The sequence below is a fragment of the Dermacentor silvarum genome, chromosome 6 (genome assembly GCF_013339745.2).
Source record: "Dermacentor silvarum isolate Dsil-2018 chromosome 6, BIME_Dsil_1.4, whole genome shotgun sequence".
Taxonomy (NCBI): Eukaryota; Metazoa; Arthropoda; class Arachnida; order Ixodida; family Ixodidae; genus Dermacentor; species Dermacentor silvarum.
This window is the reverse complement of record NC_051159.1, coordinates 30,266,405-30,292,028: the sequence shown is the minus strand read 5'-3', so window position 1 is coordinate 30,292,028 and position 25,624 is coordinate 30,266,405. Positions and strand designations below refer to the sequence as shown.

At 43.6% G+C, this 25,624-nt stretch overlaps 3 protein-coding genes across 4 annotated transcripts in view; 1 reads left to right on the top strand and 2 right to left on the bottom strand.

Moving 5' to 3' along the window:
- Positions 1-329, bottom strand: part of LOC119455377 (ankyrin repeat and SAM domain-containing protein 3) — a 68,626-nt gene extending 68,297 nt beyond the window's left edge. For both annotated transcript variants that reach the window (XM_037716767.2, XM_037716768.2), the window contains exon 1: positions 3-329. In XM_037716767.2, coding sequence (XP_037572695.1) covers positions 3-139 — 137 coding nt within the window. In that variant the 5' untranslated portion in view covers positions 140-329. The remainder of the gene's footprint in view (positions 1-2) is intronic.
- Positions 330-555: 226 nt separating this feature from the next.
- Positions 556-4,692, top strand: LOC119455376 (cyclin-dependent kinase 7). Its single transcript, XM_037716766.2, has 2 exons — positions 556-1,232; positions 4,142-4,692. The coding sequence occupies exons 1-2, from the start codon at positions 726-728 to the stop codon at positions 4,688-4,690; spliced, it is 1,056 nt and encodes a 351-aa protein (XP_037572694.1). The 5' UTR covers positions 556-725; the 3' UTR covers positions 4,691-4,692.
- A 3,237-nt stretch (positions 4,693-7,929) lies between these two features.
- Positions 7,930-25,564, bottom strand: LOC119455373 (protein AAR2 homolog). The gene is made up of 4 exons (XM_037716764.2): positions 25,414-25,564; positions 17,161-17,456; positions 14,593-14,953; positions 7,930-10,114 (listed from the first exon to the last, which is right to left on the bottom strand). Exons 1-4 carry the CDS (start codon positions 25,419-25,421, stop codon positions 9,604-9,606), a joined length of 1,176 nt encoding a protein of 391 aa, XP_037572692.1. The 5' UTR covers positions 25,422-25,564; the 3' UTR covers positions 7,930-9,603.
- Positions 25,565-25,624: the final 60 nt, after the last annotated feature.

The window sequence follows — 25,624 nt, the reverse complement described above, 5'->3', positions numbered from 1 at the left end:
GCCTCGTTTGGTTCAAGAGCTCTCGCAGACGCGACACGCCGCCAGAACTTGCCGCGGTGTAGACATCGAAAGAAGCAGCGCTGTCCAAGTCGCTCCCAGACATCCATGTCGGCATGGCGTCCACATCCAGCGACGCCATTTGCGATGAAGGCACAACTTTTCACTTCAACTAATGTTTCTATAGTAGGTAAAGCAGCAATAGTCACCAAAGTGCCCAATGAAAACACCGCCGCAGACGACCAGGGACAACGTAACAGCGTTTCCAAGCGCCGGAGACACCGGAGTTAGTTTCGTTTTTCAGCGTTGGTACGACCAGTGCTGGTACGGCGTTGGCAAAGGTGGTTGCGACTAGCCAGACCTCAGCGTCGTAGACAGCACTTACGAGCCCGCTAAAGGTGCTGTGGAACATTTACTGCTACAAATTAGGCTTCTTTGATTTTATTTATTCTCAAAATATTTATAGTAACACATATTGTAAGTGCTTGTAAAGTCCAGTGCTTACACATAACAACTCCCGAGCGCTCCCGAGTTGGGTGCGGTAGTAGCCCGTAGCAGACAATCCGCAAGCCAAGTCGATGTGCGTTGCATGCGTGTTTTGACGGCGAGTGGTGTTTGTGCCGGCGCATCGTGGATAAACGCTGTTGTATGGTTTACGAGCACTAGACATGTCATAAAGGTAGCAGCAGCAAAGTTCCTTTTGTGCGCGGTTCGTCTCGCCTCGAACCATGTCCGACGACAGGACAAAGAGGTATGAGAAGATCGAGTTCCTCGGAGAGGGGCAGTTTGCCACAGTGTACAAGGCTAGGGACGTTGTCAAAGACGAGATAGTTGCCGTGAAGAAGATCAAGCTAGGAACACGAGCCGAAGCTAAAGATGGCATCAACCGGACGGCATTGCGTGAGATCAAGCTGCTACAGGAACTCTCTCACCCGAATATCATAGGTCTCTACGATGTCTTCGGGCACCGTTCCAACGTGTCGCTTGTGTTCGACTTCATGGTCACTGACCTGGAAGCCATAATCAAGGATACGAGCATCGTGTTGACCGCGGGGCACATCAAGTCCTACACCCTGCAAACGTTACAGGGACTGGAATATCTGCACATGAGCTGGATTCTCCACCGTGACTTGAAGCCGAACAACCTCTTGCTCGATGACCAGGGTGTGCTTAAAATCGCCGATTTCGGCCTTGCCAAGTTCTTTGGCTCACCCACACGCATATATACTCACCAGGTATGAACAGTCGCCGAGGGCTTTCAACAAAGTAACAAAATGTTTCCTGGCATTTTAACGCTGCAAAATTATTTCACCTGGTCAAAGCTACAGCTGCGATTGCACTCGAAGGAATCGAATTCGCAAGTTATCCAGATTAATCGAGGATAATAATTACATGATAGTACAGCACGACAACGCCGAAACACGAAGTAATGGTATGGAAAAAATGCTAATGTTCTTTTATCCACTTCCGGGTTTCGACCTCGTCGCCCTGCTGTTTCCATCAGGATGGCCTAACTCGCAGTATGGCTCCAGCATTATTTTCGTCTACAGCAGACGAACAGAATTATTATCCCGTTGACTTATTATCACGAGCTCAAGAGCTCGTGCCTTTCATGGGAAGCATAGCTGCAGTAATGCCGGTGAGCCGCGAACATTTGCGCACAGTAGTAAGCTGCAGTTCTTGCAGTGCACTTACGTCGATCGTCATGAAGGAAACTGCGAGTATTTTCTGTTGTGTCTCACCATGATGGCATTTGCATGTGTATGAACAGCAGACAGTTTGATTAATTGGTGGAGCTCAACACTCGAAAGCAATGTACAGGCCATGAAAAGATGCCGTAGGTGCAGACTCTGGATTAATTTTGAGCGCCTGTGTTCCTTTGACTTGAACCCAAAAGATTTTTTAATTCTGTTCCCCTTGGAATGCCGCTATCGTAGCCGGGAATCGAATTTGTGCTCGGCAGCAGAAATCCACAGCCACTGTGGCAGATGCAGGCAGCTTACAGAACGCCATGGAATCTTGTACAGCTTGAAGTGCTGCTGTTAGAATGAATGAAAGCTTTATTTTTATGCTGACACTTAATGCCGATGTGGGGACCAGTAGGTTGCCTGTTGTGGCTTTCTAGGCGTTGGCGTAATGATGTGTGGCTTGTGTTGGGTCCATGTCGGGGGCTTGTCAGTCTTCTTTGCGATGGGGCGCTAGGTATTGCTTGATGTAGGCAATGAGTCTTGTTTGGTCATCCTGTGTTAAGAGTGTTGTGATGATGTTTTGTGCTGGTGCTCCGTTACACTAGCTGAATAGAGCATGCAGCTGCAGTTCTCTAAGTTGACTGCCTTGTAAAGTTTGCAGCTCTCATGAAGTCTCGTCCACAGACCCACTTCTGAAGTAACAGTAAAGTTGAATGCCACCTTAGCCTCTGGGAGCCACTTTCACAATTTCAATTCTTTTCAGCTCTGCACTGTCCCTAACTGAAGAAGCCTGCTTGTGGCTAAGGGAAATAAATAGTGACATGCACTTTAATTCTAACCATATGAAAGGATTTTACATATCATTGTAACTTATGATGGTCCATTTACACGTGCTTTGATTTTTGTACTGATTGTGCCATTCGATATTCTGTTTTGCATTTTTATTTCCTCGTAGTTCATTTGCCCAGCTATGTATATCAACTATGTGGACTTTGCCTATGCACCCCTCATCCCCTGCAGTAATGACACTGCAGTGATGTAGTAATCTTGTAAATAGAAAAAGGCGAGTCAGCAGCAGTTGACATAAAGAAAGACAAGGTCTTCTTGGGCGCATAAGTGTGCTGTATGGTTTGTTGTTTAGACTGCACCACCTTTGGGATTGGCCCACTTTTTGTAAAAGACTGCACCTATGATTTTCATTGAGTAAAACCACACTTCTATTTACGGTTTTAGGCGTGCACAGTTTGAACAAGCACGTCCTTTATTTTCAGCCTGTTGCGTTACTTATGCCCATTATTACTGTTCCGTACAGAGCTTTACGCTAACTTGGTGCATTTTTTTCATTCCAAGCTTCATTTTGACGCCTTTTTTGTTGTATAACTGCACTAGAAGGCCTCAAATCACCTTATTTTATGAAAGTGGTCAGAAAGTAGTGGCCAGATATCCAGATCCCATGAACGCCAAATCAATCTGAAGTCGCCAAAGAAGACCTTGTCTTTAGTATGCTATGGCTACTTCTTCTCACATATTTCGCTACAAAGATTGCATTTCATGGCTCGCATCATTGAAACACCTGCCATCATTGCAATGTTTGTTTGCTTCTTTCCAATTTGAATTGCTGGCAGCCAATGAAACCAGGCTAAGCCTAGGGAACAGTTTTCTTCTCTGATGGCGAGATGCACATACAACAGAGTGTTTTATTTATTTTGCAGATGAAGCTTGCAGGTAAAAAATGCCATGTCCTTTATTGAGGTGGGCTGACCAAGAAATTACATCTTGTGGAATTTATGTGAAAATAAGACAGCAGTAAGCACTGCACATTATAAAAAGTTTATGAAGGGGTGTAAGGGAGGTCACTCGTTTAGTCTGGAATATACAAGATTATTTTATAGAATAGACATAGTGCACCCAGGTTTAATTCTAGCAGATAAACATAAATACCTATGGAAAAACGGCACTGCAGTAGCTCAATTGGTAAGAGCATTGCACGCGTAATGCGAAGACGTGGGTTCATGCCCCACCTGCAGCCAGTTCTTTTTTCATCCACTTTCATTTCCATGAATTTATAATTTCTTTAATTCAATTAATAAGTAATAATAATTTCCCCTATGCTGTCCTTGGTGTCTTTGTTGGTTAGCTTTTTATGATAGTAGCAGTCAGTGGTCCTTTATCTCCTGTTTTGGAGATAGGCAGTGAGGGAATTTCTGTTGTCCACAGTGTAATGTAAAGCTTTGTTTGCTGACACCTGTGCAGCATGTACCACAGGGGGGTGGGCCATGAGAGAAAAAGATGGCAGGAGGGAATAGTAAAAACAATAAGAGTAGAAGAGACTATGTACTCTTATGGACAAAAGAGTGACCGCGTCAACATTTTCAGTCTGGAAATGTTTCCAGAATTTCCAACATTTTCAGAGTCCAATATAAGAAACCAGAAACTGAACCAACCATGACTTGCAGGTGGTGACCAGATGGTACCGTGCACCAGAGCTCCTGTTTGGTGCACGCATATACGGCACTGGCATCGACATGTGGGCAGTCGGGTGCATTCTGGCCGAGTTGCTCCTGCGGGTACCATTCTTGCCCGGGGACTCCGACTTAGATCAGTTGAGCCGCATCTTCCAGACACTCGGCACGCCCTCCGAGAAGGACTGGCCCGGCATGCCGGCATTGCCCGACTACGTGCAGTTCCGCAGCTTTCCCGGCACGCCCTTCCGTCACATCTTCACCGCTGCCGGAGACGATCTTCTCGAGGTGATCGGGCGCATGCTGGCCATCAATCCGCTGTCTCGGTGTACCTGCGCGGAAGCTCTGCAGATGCCATACTTTGCCAATCGCCCTCCACCTACCGAGGGACCCAACTTGCCGCTGCCAGCCGCAGTTATGCAAAAGAGGAACGGTGGTGCCACCAGCAGCAGTAGCAGCGGCAATGGCAACAGCAACCATGGTTTGAAGCGAGCCCACAAGGGCGGTGATGATCCTAGTGTTATTAAAAAACTTGTTTTCTGATGGCTGTCAACGTTTTCTGTGTTCCAATGTTTGTGCAAAACCTTGAATGCTATGACATGCTGATGTGTCAAGTGTCTGGCTTAGAATAAGCTCTAGTTTTTCCCAAAAAGCAGTTATGAGCCTGGGCCAATGACATTCATCTGTTTGTCGTGCTTTCGTTCAGTCATAACATTGATATCATGAGAGATGTCCGAGCACTATGTTATGGCCATCTTGCACACTCAAATCGTCTTCCCACATCAAAAAAATCTGCCAAATTGGAAAAATTGACAGCATCATGAAATTTCTTTCTATGCTTGTGTGAACCAAAGAGTGTGTTCAGCCTTAGGTGTACTTGTGTGGTGCCAGGAGTTCATCAGTTAGCACCGAGTTCTGTTTCCCCAAAGTACAAGGGAGGTTACTCTCAAGACCACACACCATCTCGGTGTACTGAGGGCACACAATTGCTGTTTGCATTGATTGAGTTAAGAGAATGAAGAAGGCACTGAGTCCAATGCTTTCTTTGCTTTCCTTAAGAAGCATTCTTTGGCTCATCCCAGGCACTCCACAGTAGGCAGGTTCCCACCTCGCATTGTGTCGAGCCTCCTCAATAAAAAGGAATTCAAGTATCTGAGGGTGGCAGGATGCGCACAGGCGCTTGAAACCCTTAAAATTGAAATGTATGTTTTGAAGACTCTTGAAAGTCCTGGATTTCTCTTTTTTGAAAACACTTGAATTTTTTTTAGTAATACAGACTAAGACCGATTATTTTACCCCCTTTCTATATTGATAGCATGGACCCGGTAAACGTTACATTTTAGAATCAATGGTACAGTATAGAAAAAGTGGCAAATTCGCCGGAAAGGCGGAGCATTAATTGCAATAGCAAATTAGTGGACAGCTATATGAAGTAAAGATAGTAGTTTTATCAGCCACATCAACTTGTAAACAAACATACTAAGTAAATTAACAAGCCTGGTGTCACGCACGCACAAGCAAACAAACACATCTCATTCGATGACCACAGAAAGTTGCAGTCAAAACGCTGGCGTGAGCAAGCGCGGGGGCAGCAGCGAGCGAATTTACCTTCGTGCTGCGCCTTGCGTCAATGCGAACTAAGCTGCGAAAAACACAGCTAACGGCCTGTGTCCTCGACGCAGATGGCTTTCAAGATACAGCGGCCTGGGCGGGCATGCGCTGCCACTTGGATTCGTACCAGCACACAAGTTCACATAAGTTCTTGTTTAGGATTGATTGAAAGGATGCAGATTTAACAACAGAATATAACACGCAGTCGTCAGCAAACAACTTCACTTTAACACAATCATCAATGTCATTTACATAAATGAGAAACAACAGTGGTCCGGGGATCGAAACCTTTGGAATCCTGGATAATGTGCACAATATGAATCCCCAATTGCGTATGCAGACATTGTCTTATTAGCACATAGCCAGAATGATGTTTGCTAATCGGTAGAAAGCAGAGCAAGAAGGTGGAATTCGTATTTACTGCACAAAAATCTAAACTCGTAATTTTTAATGGCAATTCAGATCAGGGTGTCTCAATACAAGATTGCCATTTGGCTACAGTAAATGAATACAATTATTGGGAGTATGGATATTGTTACGATGGGTTATGACGGATAAATGAAGGTGAAGATGTGCTTAAAGCAAAAGGCAGTAGAAATGCCTTTATAAAGAAACACAGAGCATAATGGGGGAATAACAAGTATGTTTCGAATAACAGACCAGTGTCGATACTGCCGGCGTTTTCTAAAGGTTTTGAAAAGATTATCTCTAATCCACTATATCCTTTCTGTGACAAGTACGTGACAACGAAATGTCAGTACGGTTTTCTGAAACATCAATCAACACAACTGAATATATAGGAGAAGTTTGAAGAAAAACAATTTGTTCTCAAAATTTTGTTGATTTCACACAAGCCTTTGATTACATGAATCATAAAATTTTATTTCATAAATTAGGTCACTATGGCATCCGTGGACTTTCTCTTAATGCTACTCAAAAGTTATCTTTCAGCAAGATGTCAGTGTATTGATGAATGAATCGGTATCAGACAAAGCAAATAATCTTGGGATAATTCTCTCTTCATGGGGTTAGTAAATCTTCGTCGAAAGAACTGCCATATAAAACACGAACAACAGAAATGTGAAATGTTCCGTATTGTCGCACTGGTTATGGTCAGCAAATGCTTCACAACAAACTTTCGGGATTACTAAATGACTATAATAAAAAAGAAATTGACATCAGCGAAGTAAAATAACCTGACTTGTACGTGTTGCTTTTAGTGTAAGATTGATCCCTAGAGCGATCTTTGATTAGTATTTCGTAATATTCCTTAACTACAGTGTTACAATGTGTATGTTGTAAAGGTTTGTGCTGATGTGAAGCGATGTATGCTAATACATTGCACTTTGTGAGGAGCAGTGACTAGTGATGTGTTTAATTCATTGGTTTTGTCAAAGTGTATGACAATGTTGAGTTTAATTTGATGGTTTTGTCAAAGTGTACGACAATGTAAAAATGCTTGTGCCTCTGCTGCTGTTGCCAGTTTGGGGGCAAAGGACTCCCTCAAGCCATCCTCAAATGGCTTTTCCTTTTGCTTCCCATCACATGTATTGTGATAAACCAAAAGTCAATCAATCACTTAGCCAGAGGACTGTGGAAAAGGGTGAAGGCAGGCAGTGGGCCAGCGTGGTTGGTCTATAAAATTTTGATTGGGCAGTCAGCTGCGGTTGTGGCATATCAATGTCACAATGTGGGTTGACTGGGCGGCCGCTCATGGATGGCCTCTGAATATGCACAGCGGCAGCATAGTTCACTACTTGGGGCAGGTGACAGCAGTTCAGGCATTGGTATAACCGTTTCCGGAGGCAACGGCGTCTCAAGGGCCTGCTGCTTTTTCTCATGGGTAATGTCAGTGATGTCAAGCTGTGGCTGCATTGCTAGAGGCAGCCTGCGTACTTCTTTGCAGATGGTGGAGCATACGGTGTCTCATAGACTGTAGTGATGGTACTCCATGTGGCTTGGTGTGAGCCCTTAGAGGTTGTAGTTGTACTACTGCATGGTTGGCAGGTCCAAATAGAAAATACTGAAGCACTAAATGCCGTGGCATGATGCACTGAAATGTAAAGATTTTATGCTATGGCTAGAAGACAATGGGAACATAAAAGAGTGCAATGAAGCGAGATCAAGGTGTTGAAAGTGTAGTCAGTTGGTACATCACAGTACAACACACCAGAAGTGAACAAACATGCTTTATTGCAGTCAGATGGTGGAAACACTGAGTGTACATATATTGTCACACATAGACCAACATTTGAGAAATCATGGCCTAATGCTCACTGGCCTGCCAATGTACAATGGCGTGTTACGTGTACCTACACTTGGGCTTATGCCCACAAAGCAGTAGAAACTATCACATCAAATGCATTGGGAAATAAAACTGCAACAATGCTGACAAACCACTGAACAACTGCACACAACACAAAGTTGACAAAAGCGTTGACTAGTCATAACTGAGAAACCATTTTCAATGCATTCAATGATCACTGCAGGATGAGGTCAACGTTTTACAACACCAACTTCATACACTTTTAAATTAAACACATGCAATCAATGATTAGTACACTGCACAAGTTTCAACTTTGTGCATAGTCCCATCATTAAAAAATTCTGCATATAGCACACCAGTAGTAAGAAACTTGCTTCTTCAAACAGCACATACAATTTACAGAGCAAAATTGAAGTATTGCTCTTTTGGTAGCACACATTAGCAGATTGATGGAAGGCACTTATTTGTGTACTATCACAACAACAGATTAAGGTGAGAATTCCACACGATGCCTTACTGTTCAGTAAAACAATCTTTTATTTTTGGCATGGTGAAAAAGTAAAATAATGGGAACACAGAGGTAAGTGAGCTCTCAAACTTTCACATTCAATGCCCGACAACACATGAATGCATCAACAGCCTGTAAGAACTGCCCAACTCCGAGTTTTGTAGCCTCACAACAGAAGCAACGAAAAGACAACCACACAGTCCCCATGGCACAATTTCGACGCTGTTGTTCAGCACAGTAGTTCTTTCAAAAGTAACAAGAAATACTTCCCATTTGCATTCAATAGTCTTCATTCTTCATAATGTATTTCTCGTAAAGTATTTCTTAAACACTTGTGAGAATGTTCTACTTTTTTCAAGAATGTCCTAGTGTCCAAACTGCATTTCTGATGCAATATAGCAGAGCTTTCCTGTCAGGAAACCATGATGTTTTGCATAAAAGCATGTCATCTCTATCGGGTACCAGACACATACAGCCAATGGTTAAAATAACTCGTAATGGCTTAAATCAAGAAGTGAATCGTCACCAAAGAGTAAGGAATGTACACACTTAAAATGTGCTTCCAGTGTAGAAAGATTCAAGGCTACTTCTGCCAGGTAGCACCTTAAAAGAAGCTTTGGCCAGAGTGTCCGGCACATGAAGTAGTGACAAGCTGACAGCATGTACAAATTTGCAATGCAATTACGCCACAAATGTTACACAAACATTTAAAGTATTCCTATGTGGTAACTTTGGACCGTCCATTCGAGACAATTTTGTTCAAGTAATTTACTGATTACATAACAACCCATTCTCCAAGGAGTACTTATACGTCACTGATAAGCACTCGTTTAGTTCGTAAAGCATTGTTGTAGTGGTAGTGTAAAAATGACGCAAGACACTTGTCCTGCAAGGTGTTCTAATGTCATTTCTGCATCACCACTATGACAATAATGGGCAGCCAGGCCAGAATTACAAGTAACAAAGAACACAGATTGTTGATAGCTTTCCTTTTCCAGAATTGGCATGTTTTAAAGTCCGTTCGTTCTGAGCTTCACAAAATTGGTCCCCCCCCAGTCACAGCAACACATCTCAGTTACCACCAGCCAGTTCCACCACAACGGGACGCTCTTCCTCGGGCACTTCTTCCTCAAAGCTCCAGCCCATCAACTTGGTGAGACTTATCTTGAAGCGGTTGGCCTTCATCTTCAAGGTGGTCGGCGAATCATCGGGCAGACTCGACTCGGCGATGTTTTGAAAGAGTGCGGCCAGGGCCTCTGTCAGGAAGTTCTTCCTGGACACAATGTCGACAAAAAAGTCGCAAGGGACCTCGCGCAGCTGGAAGTGCAACACAGAGACCAGGTCACTGAAGAGGTCGGGGTGCCGGTCGATGGCCTCGCAGCTTGTGCAGAAGATGCGCACAAGCTTCTGCCACTGCTCAAAGCACGGATACACGTGCCCCACCAAAAAGCAGACGAACACGAACTGCAGTTCACCGAGCAGGTCTTCCTTGTGTGGCCAGGAGGCTAGCAGCTGCTCCAGGACATAGCTTGAGTCCATACCATGCTTGGTGATTTCTGCCGGTGTTGCATCGCCCGGATGCCTACAAAATGGCAGCTCACAATAAGTCGAGGGAAGCAGGCTAGTTGGTTTACGTTTAACGTGGCGACCAATGAATACAACCCGAAAAGTGATACAAACAAGTCATACCACTGTCACAGGGGCACTTCCATGGTCTTCGAGCCGATATTCTTTCGAATCAATGGCGAATTGGGTGCTGCTACATGGGTAGATTTGACGGCCATCAAGTCGGAAGTCAATCAAGCTGTCAGAGTTTCATGGAACCCCTCGAAAGTGTGAAGGCCTTCTAGCAGTGGTAGCGCACCCTCTCGTAGCAGTGTTTTTGAACCAACACAAAAAAAAAAAAATGTCTGCCGCCAGAGCATTGTCTAACAAATATTGGCATCGAGTTAAAAATAATTTATACATGTGCCAATAGTGCTACAAATTATACTTATTTTCTTGTTTTTTTTGCGTGGAGACCATTACGCCACTCGTTCGTAACGTGAAACAAGCATAACTCTCAATGGCCACCCAAAACTGTCCAGTGGCAGCAACACAATTCGTTCGAGTTCAACAGAGATTTCAAAGGCCCTCGACTCAGGAGCCTTTCAAACCTACACGTGTGACTCAGGTATTCGATGCACCGTCCTATTTCTGTCCTGCTCTTATCAATTGTCTGCACTGTTCACAATATTGATCGTGATAAATCATGTGCAACAAAATTCTAAGCAGGCTATCATTGTTAATTACCCCGCATAAGCTAAGCAATAAACTCATAAGTCGTTAACCTAGGCTCTGTTAAGTAGTTAAAAAATAATGTTAATGCATACACAGATAATGCATACACATAATGCATACACAGAGTCTCCTGTCAGCCTATTGGCAATGTACAGTTTACTGCCAAAAGTTATTTAACATGTAATATAATCGGCAATGTTTTCTCAGTGGAAGTTGAAAACTGTCTGTTCCAGAGACTGTGTTGAAAGCAAATGCAACGCAGTTTAAAAACAATGCTGGCATTAGGGTACACTAGAATTTCAATAAATGAAAATCACATTCATGAAATTGCCGCTTAAACAGAATAACTTGCTCAAAAATAATTCATTCTTTATTTTAACAATGAACAAAAACTGTTAATCAGCAGCACTTCAACATATGCTTAAAGGCAACTATTAACCACGCAGAAAAGTGCATGAAAAGGACAATTATGGTGCAATGCAATATGCACTATAACATAAATTCTCATTTTATTTTGGTATTAGTACTTGAACTTGCTGAATTATAGGAGTTTGCTGTTGGCAATGTATCAACAGAAGGCAATGTATCAAAGCAACCGAAGTTTCAGATGCCAACCAAACGATGTCATAGTTGCCACCTTGGCCATGATCAATCTTCAGAAATGTCGTGGCTATGAACAAAGTCGCAGTTATGCCGGTTACCACTGATACCTTTCCTTTTATTACCGATTCAATTTATCGGCCTTCCAATTGCCATTCAGTTACTCTTGGTTGACTTGACACCAGACACTCCCCGTGACAGCATCATTAGAATAGCAGAGTGGTAAAGAATTCAGAACTGGCCAATCCTATAATGAGTAATTCAAGCTTGACTCATGGTATCATAGCCAAATAGCACACTAGAGATAAGGGCAAAAAGGCAGACGCGGACCGACTTCCATGTCTGTCTTTCTATCCTTGTCTTTAAAAGGCCACTGAAGCACCTGAAGCACAATAGCGCCCTGAACATGCGAGCCAAATATTATTCTGCTGCAGGCAGCAGAATATCGCCTGTTCTCGGGCATTTGTCGAATGCCAACCACGAAGGGTTACCATAACTGCCCCGCAGACAGAAGAAAAAAAGTCAAAGTTTCGCCCGAAAGGCGAAGCATCAATTGCGATAGCAAATTAGTAGAGAGCTAACGGAGTAAGGATAGTAGTTTTATTGGCTGCATAAACTTGGACACATTCGCTTACTAACTGAATTAACAAGCATGGTGTCAGAGCGCACAAGCAAACATGAATAGATCACACTCGATGACCCCAGACAATCGCTGTCGAAACGCTGGCATGAGCAAGTGCGGCAGCAGCAGCAAGTAAAGATTCGTGCGGTCTATCGCTTCAATGGAAACTGAGTGGCAAAAGCACAGTGCATACAAAGGTAGGAGCCGTGTGCAAATCGATTTCAAGATACGGTCCGCGCGACCGCCCGCAGCCGCCCAAAGTACAAGTACGCAGTTACTGGCAGAGTAGAAGCCTAACCCCTTCCCTCCCGCGCTGCCTTCCCACTTTCCTCCTTTCCCGTGCGAGACTGAGACGTGCGAGACTGTCCGGTCGCAAGATACGCAGTTGGTGCTGTAGCACATCGCCCCCCCCACCCCTCCCTCCCATCCCCCCACGGCCTTTCGCATGACGGCAGATGTCCCGTTTGTTCTCCGTGAAAGTGCGTGTCCCTCGGGCATTTTTACTTGCACATCAGCGTACAACAAACGACGACGATTTTATTGCCCTTGGACTTTATACGGAACCTGACAGCGACGTCGACGGCAGAACTCCGCTTCGGGTGTCCATATAATTGCTAACGCAATACAGACAGGGCAGTGTTACCAATGCCGCCCAACCCAAGAGAAACTGACGAGTTGAGGGGGAACAGGCAAAGTAAATGTTACGTTCTTCATATGCTGGTCCTTGTCAGAAATTTCTTCAATAAATTAATCCTAGGAAGGCACTGCACTCATTCCACAGTATTGCTCTGTATCGACAGAGAGTGCTTCAGGTCACCTTTAATCATGCACAAGCTGAATAAAACACATCACCAAACTGGACAAATTTACACATTTACTATGATGTTATATCGACTGAATTTCACACTGCAGCTCCTGGAAGGCAAATGATGCCAGTACAGAATGGCCGACCTAATTATTCGCAGTATGCTTCGAAAGTGTTTTCCTACAATTCACTATTCACCGGAGCCAGAATCGCCAGTTCCACATACGATAAGTGAACTTGAGCTTGCCACTTTTGCCAACTCACCTCTAAAATCCTCCAGTCACTTGTCACATTTTTGGGGGCTTCTTTTCACTACTGCATTTTTGTAAGTGGCAACCAGATGCATAATTTTGCCGTCCTGAGCCTTTCCAGTCGCTAGAATTTCCATTCGGCCCAGAATTGCATACTAATTTGCATGCGGAACTCTTATTACGAACAACCAGAAGACGGGCTTAGATACTACTACTACCATGACTGCTCTAGCCATGATGGCCATATAATCAGTGTTGTTGATCCCTCTGACATTTTTAGCAATGCCCTGAACAAATTTAGCTATCTTTCATATTTCAAGTGCACTAAATACCGCTGTGTTTGTCTTGGACAAGCCACAATGCATACTTGGGCTTATTTTGCACTTGATCTCCCTATTTCCCAAGTTCACCTGGTTCAACTGACAGGAGCCTGTATGCACAATTTTCTCTCATTACTCAAGTTTTTTGTCAGCCTCACAACCTGCCCAATTCCTGGCCTCATCACAGCACCTGACCCTTTGCCAGTGCTTCGTTTTACTCGGTGCATACACTGTCACACTAACAGAAGCTGATTTCCTCTATCAGCAGCTAGCAACCAGAAACTAGTTGTGTTTCACAGCAAAGCACAGAAAGCACCTTTCATTTCCTTACTGCAGGAAGAAAGCTTCTCTGCTTGTACGCCATACAGTGCACTAGTTAATCATTATCATCAGCCTATTTTGCATCTAACGCATGACAAAGGGCCTTCCCAGCAATGTCCAATTACAACTGCCTCGCAATTACAACTGGCCCCATTGTATGCCTGCAAACTTTAAAATTTCATTACACCATCTAGTTCTCTGCTGACCTCGACTTCACTCCCCTTGGCCCCCATTCTCTCAATAGACTTCAACAGACCACCAGTTATCTGCCCTACGCATTACATGGCCTTCTCAGCTTCATTTTTTCTTCTTAATGTCAAATATAATACTGGCTACCCCCGTTTGTTTTCTAGTCCCGACTACTGCCTTTCTGTCTCTTAATACTACGTTTATAATTTTTCATTCCATCATACCCCCATTGCACAATCCTTAACTTCTTCTCAAGCTCCTTTGTTAACTTCGAAATTTTTGCCCTATATTGTACACTTTTCAAGGATATCAGTAACCTGTCGGTCATGATTTACTAATGCCTGCCGTACACACTCCAACCCATTATTATTATTCTGGAAGTTTCCTCCTCACGATCCAGGTCCCCTGTGAGTAAAAGCCCCTTAACACACTCTTGCACAAATTCCAGAGGCTGACTGCCAATCACAAATTCTCGTTCCCTTGCCAGACAAGGAAACATTACCTTAGTCTTCTGCACATTAATCTTCAGACCTACTCTTAAGACTTTGTCGGCTAAGCTCCTCAATCATTTGCTGCAAGTCATCTCCAGCATTGCTGCACAGGACACTGTCAGGACAGTGCAATAATTGCTTCACTTTTGAGGTGAGACAAATGGACAAAGATGTCACCGACCTCTTCTTTGGAATCTCCGTGTAGCGTATCCTGCACTCAGGCACCTCCTTCAGCTCGAGGAGTTCCTTGGCCCTCTCGGAGAGCCTGATGTCCTCGCCACAGTCCCCCCTCGAGTCGATGGAGGCCAGGTCGCCACCTCGCCGTGAGCAGAAGTTGAGCGGCTCAAATGGTGTGGCCGAGTAGATGACGCTCCTCTCTGGCTGCAGCCGCTCCAGCACCTCCCGGGTGACGTGCTTCGTCAGGGAAATCCAGCGACGCCATTCGGTGTACGCAAAGACAGCCAGGTACTGATCCAGGTCACCCCTCAAGTTTGAGCGCAGACGCTCCAACTCTTCCCTTTCCACTGGCTCCGATGATATATCTGCACAGAGGACTTGCTGCGTTAGGCAAGAAACTCGTCTTTCTACTGAAACCAACTCCTTCCATGCAAAGGCTGTGTTCGTTCATTCATTTACTGCGGTGCCCAAAAGTATTCCACTATGAGGTATTGCAACTATAATACAGCTCCACCAAGAGAGTCAGTACCAGATCTCAATGCTATCCTTAATGGAACATGATTTGTCACAATCAATCTGAAGCAGTATCTTACAGCCTAAACGTTGCTCTGGGACATCAATTAATCAATCAATCAATCAAATCAATCAACATAAGTTCAACCATTCATTTTGATTGCCATACTGCCGCAGTCGTACAGGACCAGGCATTTATTAGTGCCCATATGTTTCACAGAGGGCGGCGACATGGACTGCAACTTTCGCCTACAGCCACAACAAAAATGCATGGTAATGTCGTCAACTGTAAAATTTCCTGAAGAAAACTGATTGTCTCTTGTCTGACGGACAGGAACACACAGCTCAACTTTTTCGTGAACGTGCATGGACTACAGGTTTTCCTGCTCACTTTAATCCTAAGCGCCAGCTGAAATAATCCCAGTCCCGCAGAAATAATCTGAGCATCAGACTATTTAATTTCCAGTGCCAAACTGCACACCACCAATTTTAATTCAAGAGTCAACATGTTTAACCAAAGTGCTAGCGGCTTTAATCCAACTGCTAGGCAATTTAATCTATGCAAGAAAAACAGCAAGATTGCGAATCAAAATGGCTGAAACACTGAAAAACAGTTACCGGAAGATGAGAGCACTGATTTTTGTGTTTGCCGCTAACATTTATCAAATGAATGACTGCGGTATTTTGGATGAAAATCAATGTCACATAGTGGCCAAATGTTATGATGTAATATGTTGAGGTTTTTAAAAAGATGGTTAATTTACATGTTTAGAGACTTAGTGAAGGCTTAAAGCCACTCTGGTTAGCATTTTATTGATCAACCGAGCACTCATTGTTTAATTATTAATAGCAATCACAGAATATTTGTTAATCATGTACGCAGCCTGATCACATTCAGGCAGAATTTTATTGTTATCTGCTAGCAGATGGTGGTTCATGCTACTTTCTCTTGGACACGTCGAAAGCCATCTCCTAGGCCGGAAAAGCACGTCGGTGTTAATGGTGTCTTAGAGACAAAACTTGCTCACGCTTCAGATCTAGAAAGAATAATTTAAAACTACTGACTAAAAGGTTCCTTGTTCTTATTTTGCATTAATTATACCAAAAAAATATTTTAAAAACCTGCCCTTCCGTTCACGTTGCTGAAAAGACACACGTTTAAGCATAAAGCTCTTTACCCAACAAACTTAGCACTATCTTTTTTTTTATAACTGCACACTGATAAACCGAATTGAGAGTATGAGATTATTGAGCAATCCAATGTTTTTGTGAATACTGTTTTTATTGAAGTATTTATTTTCTGTGCACATTTATAGGCCTGAAGCAAAATACTGCAGTCATTCATTTTATAAATGTCAGCAGTGAGCACAAAAATTTGTGCTTTCGTCTTCCAGTAACTGTACTTCAGTGTTTCGGCCATTTTTATTTGCAGTCTTGCTGTTTTTCTTGCACGGATTAAATTGACTAGGACTTGGATTAAACATATTGGCACTTGGACTAAATTCGCTGGTGCACGGCTTATTTGTACTGGTGCTAGGATTATATACGTTGACACTAGGATTAAATGTTTGGCAAATAGATGAAACAGTCTGGTGCTCAGATTATTTCAGCTGGCACATGAATTAAAGTGAGCAGGAAAACCTGTTGAGTTGACATTAAAGAAAGTTTTTTTCTCAAAGCATATTACTTGCACACATCTGTGAATGTTTACTTCAACCGATGTCAGATGAAACATTGCGAGGCTTACTGCTATAATATTGCGCCCACTGTGTTGCATTATGGGCAAAACTGCAAGATTTTTATTTTCTAGTTTAAATGTCATGCTGTTTATGCAATAGGAGTGCCTTATGTCGTACAGCCTTTTGTTTTTCCATCCCAGTAGCCTTAGTGGGGATGACAGTATTAATAAATTAAATAAAACTCACCCAGCAAGCAACTCTAGATTAACATCCTTACGTACCTCACAGCAGTGCTAACCAATAATGGGAAACTGTAGTGACCTGCAGAAGGCACGGAAAGGTGAAAAAAGACAGGCATCCCTTTTGTGAGAAAGACTCACCCTCGGTGGCTTTGTCCCACTTCTTGACAAGCATCTCGCCTTTCTCAAAGTAGTGGAAGAAGCCAGTGCGGGGCGCAGCCGTGCCAGTCTTACTCACAGCACTGTAGTGCACAAAGTGCAAGCCTGCAGGGATCAGCTTGACGCCCCGAAACTTGTCCCCGACCACGTTTGTGGACATGTCAAGGCCAAACTCGGTGCCAGGCGGCACATCCAGAAACACCAGGGTGGCGCCCTGCAGCAGCAGCCGGTCCACCACGACTGGGTCCACCTGTACATTGCTGGCAGCTTCGTTTGCCCTGCAGATGTGCAGAAGACAAGGTTAAGTGTCCAGCTCAAGCACTGGGATCACAACAAACAAGTACCACTGGCACAAACTGAAATCGGAACAAGTCAGAAGACACTGCAACGTGTGCCTCTGTTTCAATCCCACCAGCGTGCTTGACATTTGAGGACTGATGCCTACTATATTGGCTTGGAGTTAAGGGCTAAAGGTGACAAAGATAGATGAAAGAGGAGGGGTACAAAGTAGAACCCGGAGATCTGGGCTGTGGCATCATGCTTCAGTGAGGAATACAAACAAGGCAAGGTTGTCACACGAGGAAGACTTGAACAACAGGGGAAGCCTCAGGCTGGAGGAAATGTTTCCATAAAGAAACTTGTCTTTGTCGGAGTAAGACTTGCTTTCCTTGACAATGTTCATAAACGCAGCTCACAAGGTATGAGGAGTACAAGCGGGTACAAAAGAACAATGTGAGGGAAGTGTTGAAACAATGGGATTGGTCAGGATTGTGACGGCCATTTTGCTCCTTTTTTGAACTGTTCTCAGAATTAATGTAACATAGGTTCTTTGCCATGGTGTTTGATGATAGTATATACATAAACGCACATAAAGATGCCGTGGTTACTGCATAGAGAGAGAAGGATAAATGAAAGGCAGGAATGTTAACCAGGACTGAGCCCGGTTGGCTACCCTGCATTAGTAGAAGGGGAAAGGACAGCAGAAGATTAAGAGAAGGAGAGAAAGTCCAATGTTGATATCGCCAACATAGTTAAAAGTTCTCTGCTCTGTATCACCACAGACAGTTGCTCAGCATTGAAACAAACATAAATAATGAAGAGGGTGGGGAGGTGTGCTGGAAGTGATCACCCTATTTTCAAATTTCGCATTCGCCCACACAGCAGCAGATCGGCAGTAGGTTATTTCAATCTAGTAACCCCACTTTTATAGTAATATCGATAAGAGCAAATGTGGAAACATAGCTAAGAATGCCTTGTAACTCATGTTTGTCTTCGCAAGCCACCTGCGTCTCTGAGCAGAGGGCCTTCCTTTATGACTGTTAACAGTTGCCTTCACTCTCCCACGAGAAACGTGACATTACAAGACGTGCTGAGGACGATGACGAGAGTGATGACACCAAGCACGAGTGCCTATCCACAATGAAGCAATAATGCCTCCCTCTAAAGTGAGGCCCATTTCAGTCATAAAGAACTTCACACTGGCCCTTGCTTGCTTTGGGTTGGGCAGCCCTGCTCAAGAATGAGAGCACGCACTACATTCGACCTCAACTCCAGCTGATTGAGACAGCAGCCACCATGTTCTGATTCATGGTATCTGGATCCAGAACTGCATCACGTTCGCAAGCTCCAACATGTCTCTTTGAGACAGAAAATAGAAGCAGTCTGAAGCACCCACTGGTACGCTTCGTGCACGAGAAAGCCACTCTTGACCCAGGGTAACTATGCTTGGAAGGTGAGCAACGTGACATTTTCTTTGTTTATTTACTTAGGAATACCGCCAATCTCACAAGAGATCATAACAGGGCCAGTTATTATTGCGATAGCAATTATATGGACACTCAAAAGGAGATTTCTGCCGTCGGCGTCGCCGTCGCCGTCGCCGTCGCCGTGAGGTTCCGTATGACGTCAATCGAGATGAAATCGTCGCCGCGCGCCGCCGAACGCTGTATGTGCGAGTGAAAGGGCGCGAGGGACGCGCTCTTTCACGGCGAGTGAACGCACGGCGGAGAACAAACGCGCGTTCTGCGCCGTGCTTCCTTAAGGGCTGCAGAAGTAGGCGTCTCTTTCCTCCTTTACAATCATCATATATGTAGAGCAAACGCGCCTTCTTTCGACGCGCGAGAGGCCGTGGGGGAGGGGGGAGGGGGAGGGAAGGGAGACGACGTTTAGCTGCGGCACCAAATGCCTATTTATATCAGAGGCTCCGGCAACAGTCACCAACGCCGCAGGCATTTTGAGCGAACGCGGGAAAAACGCCGACGGCGTCGACAACAGTTCTGCGCGTTGCCGGTGCTGCTGCATGTCCAAATTTATACAGCTGATGAAGCTAATATCATTACTCCGTATAGCTCTCTACAAATTTGCTATCGCAATTTATGCTTCGCCTTTCAGGTGAAACTGCGACAACTTTTTTTGTAGCAATGCCTTTAGACGCTTTTCGCGTCCATGAGCGGCTGCTTTCGAAGGTTTGCCAGGGCCAGAGCGTCGCTTGACCACACACGAACGCGAAAAGTGCCAAAAGACATTGTCATAGGGAAAAAGCATTGCTACAAAATACTGCCCCAGGAAAGGAGCTACAGCAAGCACATCTAAAGAACAAATCGCAATAATATCTCAACGTCACGTCAAAAGCCAGACAAATGCAGGCTTGAAAAATGAAATGCAGGCTTTAGTTAAACGTGTGGAAGAACTGGAACTTAATAACCAGTCAACGCGCACATCGGAGGCCTCCACGAGTCATTCTCGCGATGTATCAAACATTCAAGAAAAAATTGATGATCTGGAAAACCGTTCCCGCAGGTCCAACGTCCTCTTTTTTGGCATTCGTGATTCTGATAAGGCCGAAACTTGGGAGGTCTCAGAGCGTCTTGTTAGCGAGTTTTGTTCTAACAAACTTGGGCTTACTGTGTCTTCTCTAGCCCGGGCCCACCGCATAGGCCGTTTTTCTGAAAACAAAAACCGGCCTATTATTGCCAAGCTTTTCAACGAAAAAGAAGTCGAATCTGTGATGAGCAAGGGCTTTAAGCTAAAAAATACGGACTTCAGTATTTCACGTGATTATTCTCAAATTGTTCGCGAGAAACGACGTCAACTGCTCAGGTTTGCCAAATCAGAAAAAAAGGAAGGCGACAAAGTACGTTTGGTTTTTGATAAACTATTTATCAATAGCGTGCCTTATGTTTGGGACAATGCGGCCAGTTGCGCAGTACGGGTGTCTGACCAGTGACGCATTCCTTCCAGTCCTCCGAAATTAGCTGCCAAATCACCCTCGCGGTCACGCACTCAGCGCTGCGACGATTTGGTTACTTGTTTTCTTTACACTAACATAAGAAGTGTTCTTCCCAAAAATGTGGCTCTTTCTTCACTAATCGATTCATGCGGTTCGTCTATCATCGCACTTACAGAGACTTGGTTAAACAACACGATCCCAGACAATGTCGTTTTGCTATGTGACTCCGTTTTTAACTTATTTCGTTGTGACCGCGGGGACCGTAGGGGTGGCGGTGTACTTCTTGCCATCAAGAAAGAGATAACTGCTGTGCTTATCGATGTCACGTCATGCATAGAGTCAGTGTGGGTTCGTTTGAAATGCGGCCCAACAGATGCCATTATTGGGGTGATTTACCGTCCTCCTAACATGACCACATCATTCTCAAGTGAACTCTGTCTTGTGTTAAGCGAACTTACAGTACGTTTTCCCAGTTCTAGCTTACTAATACTAGGTGACTTTAACTTTCCTGTAATTAATTGGTCCTCATTAACAGCCCCAGGTAGTGATCCAGAAGCTCAGGCTTTCCTTCAGTGCTGCCTTGATTTATCATTGCAGCAACTTATCTCCGAACCCACGCGTCGTTCCGCCACTTCAGCCAATGTTCTCGATCTTATCCTAACCAACAATCCTTACATTTGCTCTAATATTGCGCACTTAGAAGGCCTTTCAGATCATTCCATAATCACCGGAAATGTGAACTTTGTGCCTCACAGAAAATCAACGCGTACTAAACAAATCAGGTGCTACAACCGAGCAAACTTCGGTGAAATAAACGCCGAGTTGGCAGTCTTTGCTGAACACTTTCTTCACGATTTTCGAAAACGTTCAGTGGAGGCCAACTGGAACCTGTTCAGTAAAAAACTTGCTGCTCTTGTCGACAAGTACATACCTATCATTAGCATACCATGCACCAACACTGCGCCTTGGTTTAATAGCCATCTACGTCGCCTTAACAATAAGAAGAAACGCCTGTACAGACAGGCCGACTTAAACAGGCAATCCGATTCCTGGCAACGCTACAAAGCCTGCGATAAGGAATATCAGTCGGCACTGATATCTACTCGTCGCCATTTCTTCTCACACGATCTACCATCAATGTTAACAAACAACCCTCGAAAGTTTTGGCAGACAATCAATCCTTCTAATAAACCCGAAATAACCCTAACCGATGCAGCAGGAGACAGTATTCCTGCAGCTGAATGCGCTGAAGTATTCAATAAAGCATTCACATCAGTTTTTACCAGAGAAGAGGCTTTTTTAGCCCCCAACACAATGAATATTTCAAACACCTCAATGTCCGAAATAATTATTAGTGAGACCGGTATCTTATCTTTACTAACGAAACTTAAAACTTCATCAGCCTCTGATCACCTAGGTTTCAACAACAAAATACTCGTGAATTCATAAGAAGGTATTCATCGCATCTTGTCCGCCATTTTTTCACAGTCTCTTTCATCTGGTTTCGTTCCAAGCGACTGGCGGTTAGCTAAGGTCGTGCCGATTTTCAAGTCTGGGGATCGTTCTTTGCCTCTCAATTATCGTCCCATTTCATTAACTAGCACAGTTTGCAAACTCCTTGAGCATATGATTCACTCCCAGGTTATTAACTATTTAGAAGAACATAACATCATCTTTAAGTACCAACATGGTTTCCGTAAAGGCTACTCGTGCGAAACGCAACTTGCTGGATTCATCCAAGACCTACATTCATCTGTCGATGCTGGTATTCAAGTCGATTCCATATTTTTAGATTTTTCAAAAGCTTTTGATAGGGTACCTCAGAATCGGTTATTAACAAAGTTAGCACTGCTTAATATTCACCCTCTTGTTTTAGCATGGGTAAAACATTTTCTTTCTTCAAGGTTTCAGTTTACCACTGTCAATAACCATAATTCTTCTTTCAGCCAAGTACATTCTGGCGTCCCACAAGGAAGTGTACTTGGTCCCTTACTTTTCCTGATATTCATTAACGATTTACCTAACTCTGTTTCGTCCCAAATCAGACTTTTCGCTGACGATTGTGTAATTTACCGTAACATTTATTCTAATGATGATTGCCTTGCCCTACAACATGACATTGACTCAGTAACAGCATGGTGCTCTACCTGGCTCATGCAACTTAACCCTTCCAAAACAAAATGCATGTCTTTCACTAACCGTAAGTCTCGAATTCCAACCGCATATACCTTAAACAATAATCCACTGGAGTTGGTAACCACTTATAAGTATCTCGGTGTTCACATTTATTCCGACTTAACATGGAACCATCATATTAACCTTACCGTTGCATCCGTTAATCGGTCATTAGGTCTTTTAAAACATAACCTAAAGCATGCTCCTTCCCACCTCCGATCACGTGCTTATACCACTCTAATCCGGCCTAAAATCGAATATGCTTCGGCAATTTGGGACCCACATCAAGCATATCTAATAAATAGCATTGAATCACTGCAGAACCGCGCAGTTCGTTTCATCTATTCTGATTATTCACGTCATACCAGCATCACAGCATTCAAGAAAAGTGCCGGCTTTCAAGAACTATCCCTCCGCCGTAAAATTGCACGTTTATCACTTTTTCATAAATTGTATCATCACTCAACTCTTCATAACGACTTTTTTTGTTTGCCATCTGCTATTTTTGATAGACGCGACCATCCTTTCAAAGTCAAGCGCGTGTCATGTCGTTCATTTAACTATGCACATTCATTCATTCCACGCACTATAACTGACTGGAACGCTTTGCCTCCACGTGTTGCTACCACCACAGATCACGATAAATTTTTAAATCTACTGTCTGCCAGTGCTACAGCGTAATCATTGTGTATATTGTTATCTGGACGTGCATCGGTTTTTTTTTTTACTTCTATGATGATTCTCGTTTTGTTTTTGTTTTTAAATAAATTTGTTTGCAGGTTGTATAGCTGTTATCAATCTGTATAGTGTTGCATAGTGTTATGACTGTATAACGAAATTCTAACTTGTTAGTATAGTTTCACATGTGTTCTCTGTGTTGTATTTGTGCCCCCCCCCCCCCCCCGTATGTAATACCCTCGGTTGCGAGGGCCTTTAGGGGTATTTTGTATATAAAAAAAAAATATTACATAAAATACTGGTATAAACAATGACATATGGATTTTAGTAGTGATAGCAGAAACTGCAGGCGATACAATGGTGCACTAATATATGAACAACCTCAATCAGGACAAATGCAGTAGAGAAAAATAAGACCGGCAGGTTTACAAAAGTACAATACAGGACACAAAATACAATATACGTTATCCATGGCAATATAAAGTGATAAAATAATAAGACATAATAAATGGTATTTTAGTATGAGTTACAGATTCAGAACTCTAATCAACCAGGAATAAAAAAAAAAAGGCTCTGGGAACATATTAATGATGTAAGGAACAAGAAAATGGCAAAATGCATCTAATGCCCTCGCATAGCATGTTGTGTCTACTCGAAAAGTGATCAACTGGGATGACACCTGCATGATCACCACTGAACGAAAACCAATTCTATGCTTCCTCCCCCCCCCCCCCCCCCCCCATTTAGAATCGTTAATAATTCAAACCCCTGCACACACGCTTAAAAGGAATATCAGCAGTCTTCCCCCGTATATACACAATGCCTGCAGCATGTGATAACACATACTTAAATGAGCATACTTTGCCAATTGCTGTCATTGTGAAAAAGACTCTCTTCAGGGAGCTGAAACCTCTTTTAATTGAATATATATTACCTTGGTTGGCACTGTGTGTATTACTGACTTCGAATACCTAGTAATGTCATTTAGTTGTGCAATGCAAGTAAATCTCCAAGTATCCTTGTAAAGTGGTTTAGCGAATGTGTGTTAGCAGTTAAGGGGTCAAGCTTATACCGATCTCTTATTGATGTCAGAAAGTATAAATATAAAAGGCAGTTAGAATGATGCGTGTACAGTGAGTATCAAAGAGTGCTAAGCTTGTTGCATGCATGTAGGCATTGCTGGCATTATGGAAATCACCCAGGTCACAAATGTATAAGGATCTCGAAAATTATCTGCAGACCTGTATATTCCACAAAATTTACTAGATATTCCACCGTATTTGTGTATTTGGGAAAATCGATGTAAGGTGTATTTTGCAAGGTACTAGCGTGGTCTGTCTCAATATTTGCCGTAATGTTATGGGAACTTACACATAGTATGCCCATGCCCCCAAAAGTAGTGTCGGCGAATGCGTATGCGCGGAACCTAAACTCAACTTGGGTCTTTTCGTGCTCTTTGAGTACTTAGGCACACCAAGCCAATAACGTACCCAACTTTCGGTCTCCTATTTCTATGTGTATTTGGATGCTGCGAGCTTTTGATACGTCTAGAGACAAGTGTTAAGGCTGTAGAATATTAACGAAACGACAGCTATATTTAGCACCAGATAGAACTCCAAACGTGACCATCGGGGGAAATATACCGGCAAACGAAATTTCAGTAGCGTCGCGCAAGTCGTATGCAACATTCAATACACGACCGCTTTCCGGGAATTGCAGCGCACATCCCTCGATTGGCAAGTACAGCTCTTAAACAAGCCTAAAACAAAACAAAAGAATAAAATCACAGATTGCATTTAGAAGCTAATCTACGGTCTGTTGCGTGAAGTACGCACCAGTAATTCAGGAGCATGCTCGAAGCGTTCGTAAAAGAGCCGACGACGCCAGAAACGAAACAAAATATTACACAGGAGCAGTACATTTAAGGACCAACATTAGCGCTTGAGCTGCAAAGTGGACTGTACTTTCTACACGAGGTACGTCTAGCAGTGTTAAATACTGGCACCAAGAACAAGCAGATAGATCAAACTAATTAATACATCATTTACAGAGCAATTCCGCATCTTTAGCTCGCGGCGCGCTTGGGTTCTAGGTGGACCGGACTCGGCTGCTAATTCATTCAACCCTAAGCACAATGCGAAGAACATACTCACTCCGCCATTCTCTTGTTTTTCCTTCAATTTTTTGCAATATCTGAGGACGTTTGCCTTTCTTCCTTACAAATCTTGCACGCGGATCGCCGGCACGCTACCGAAGCTCGAGCTGCATCTGACTGTTCGAAATCGTAACATAGCCGCTTAATGGATACCACAGTTTCGGCATAAGTTTCGGCCATCCGCAATTTTCTTACAGCAAAGTAGCGAA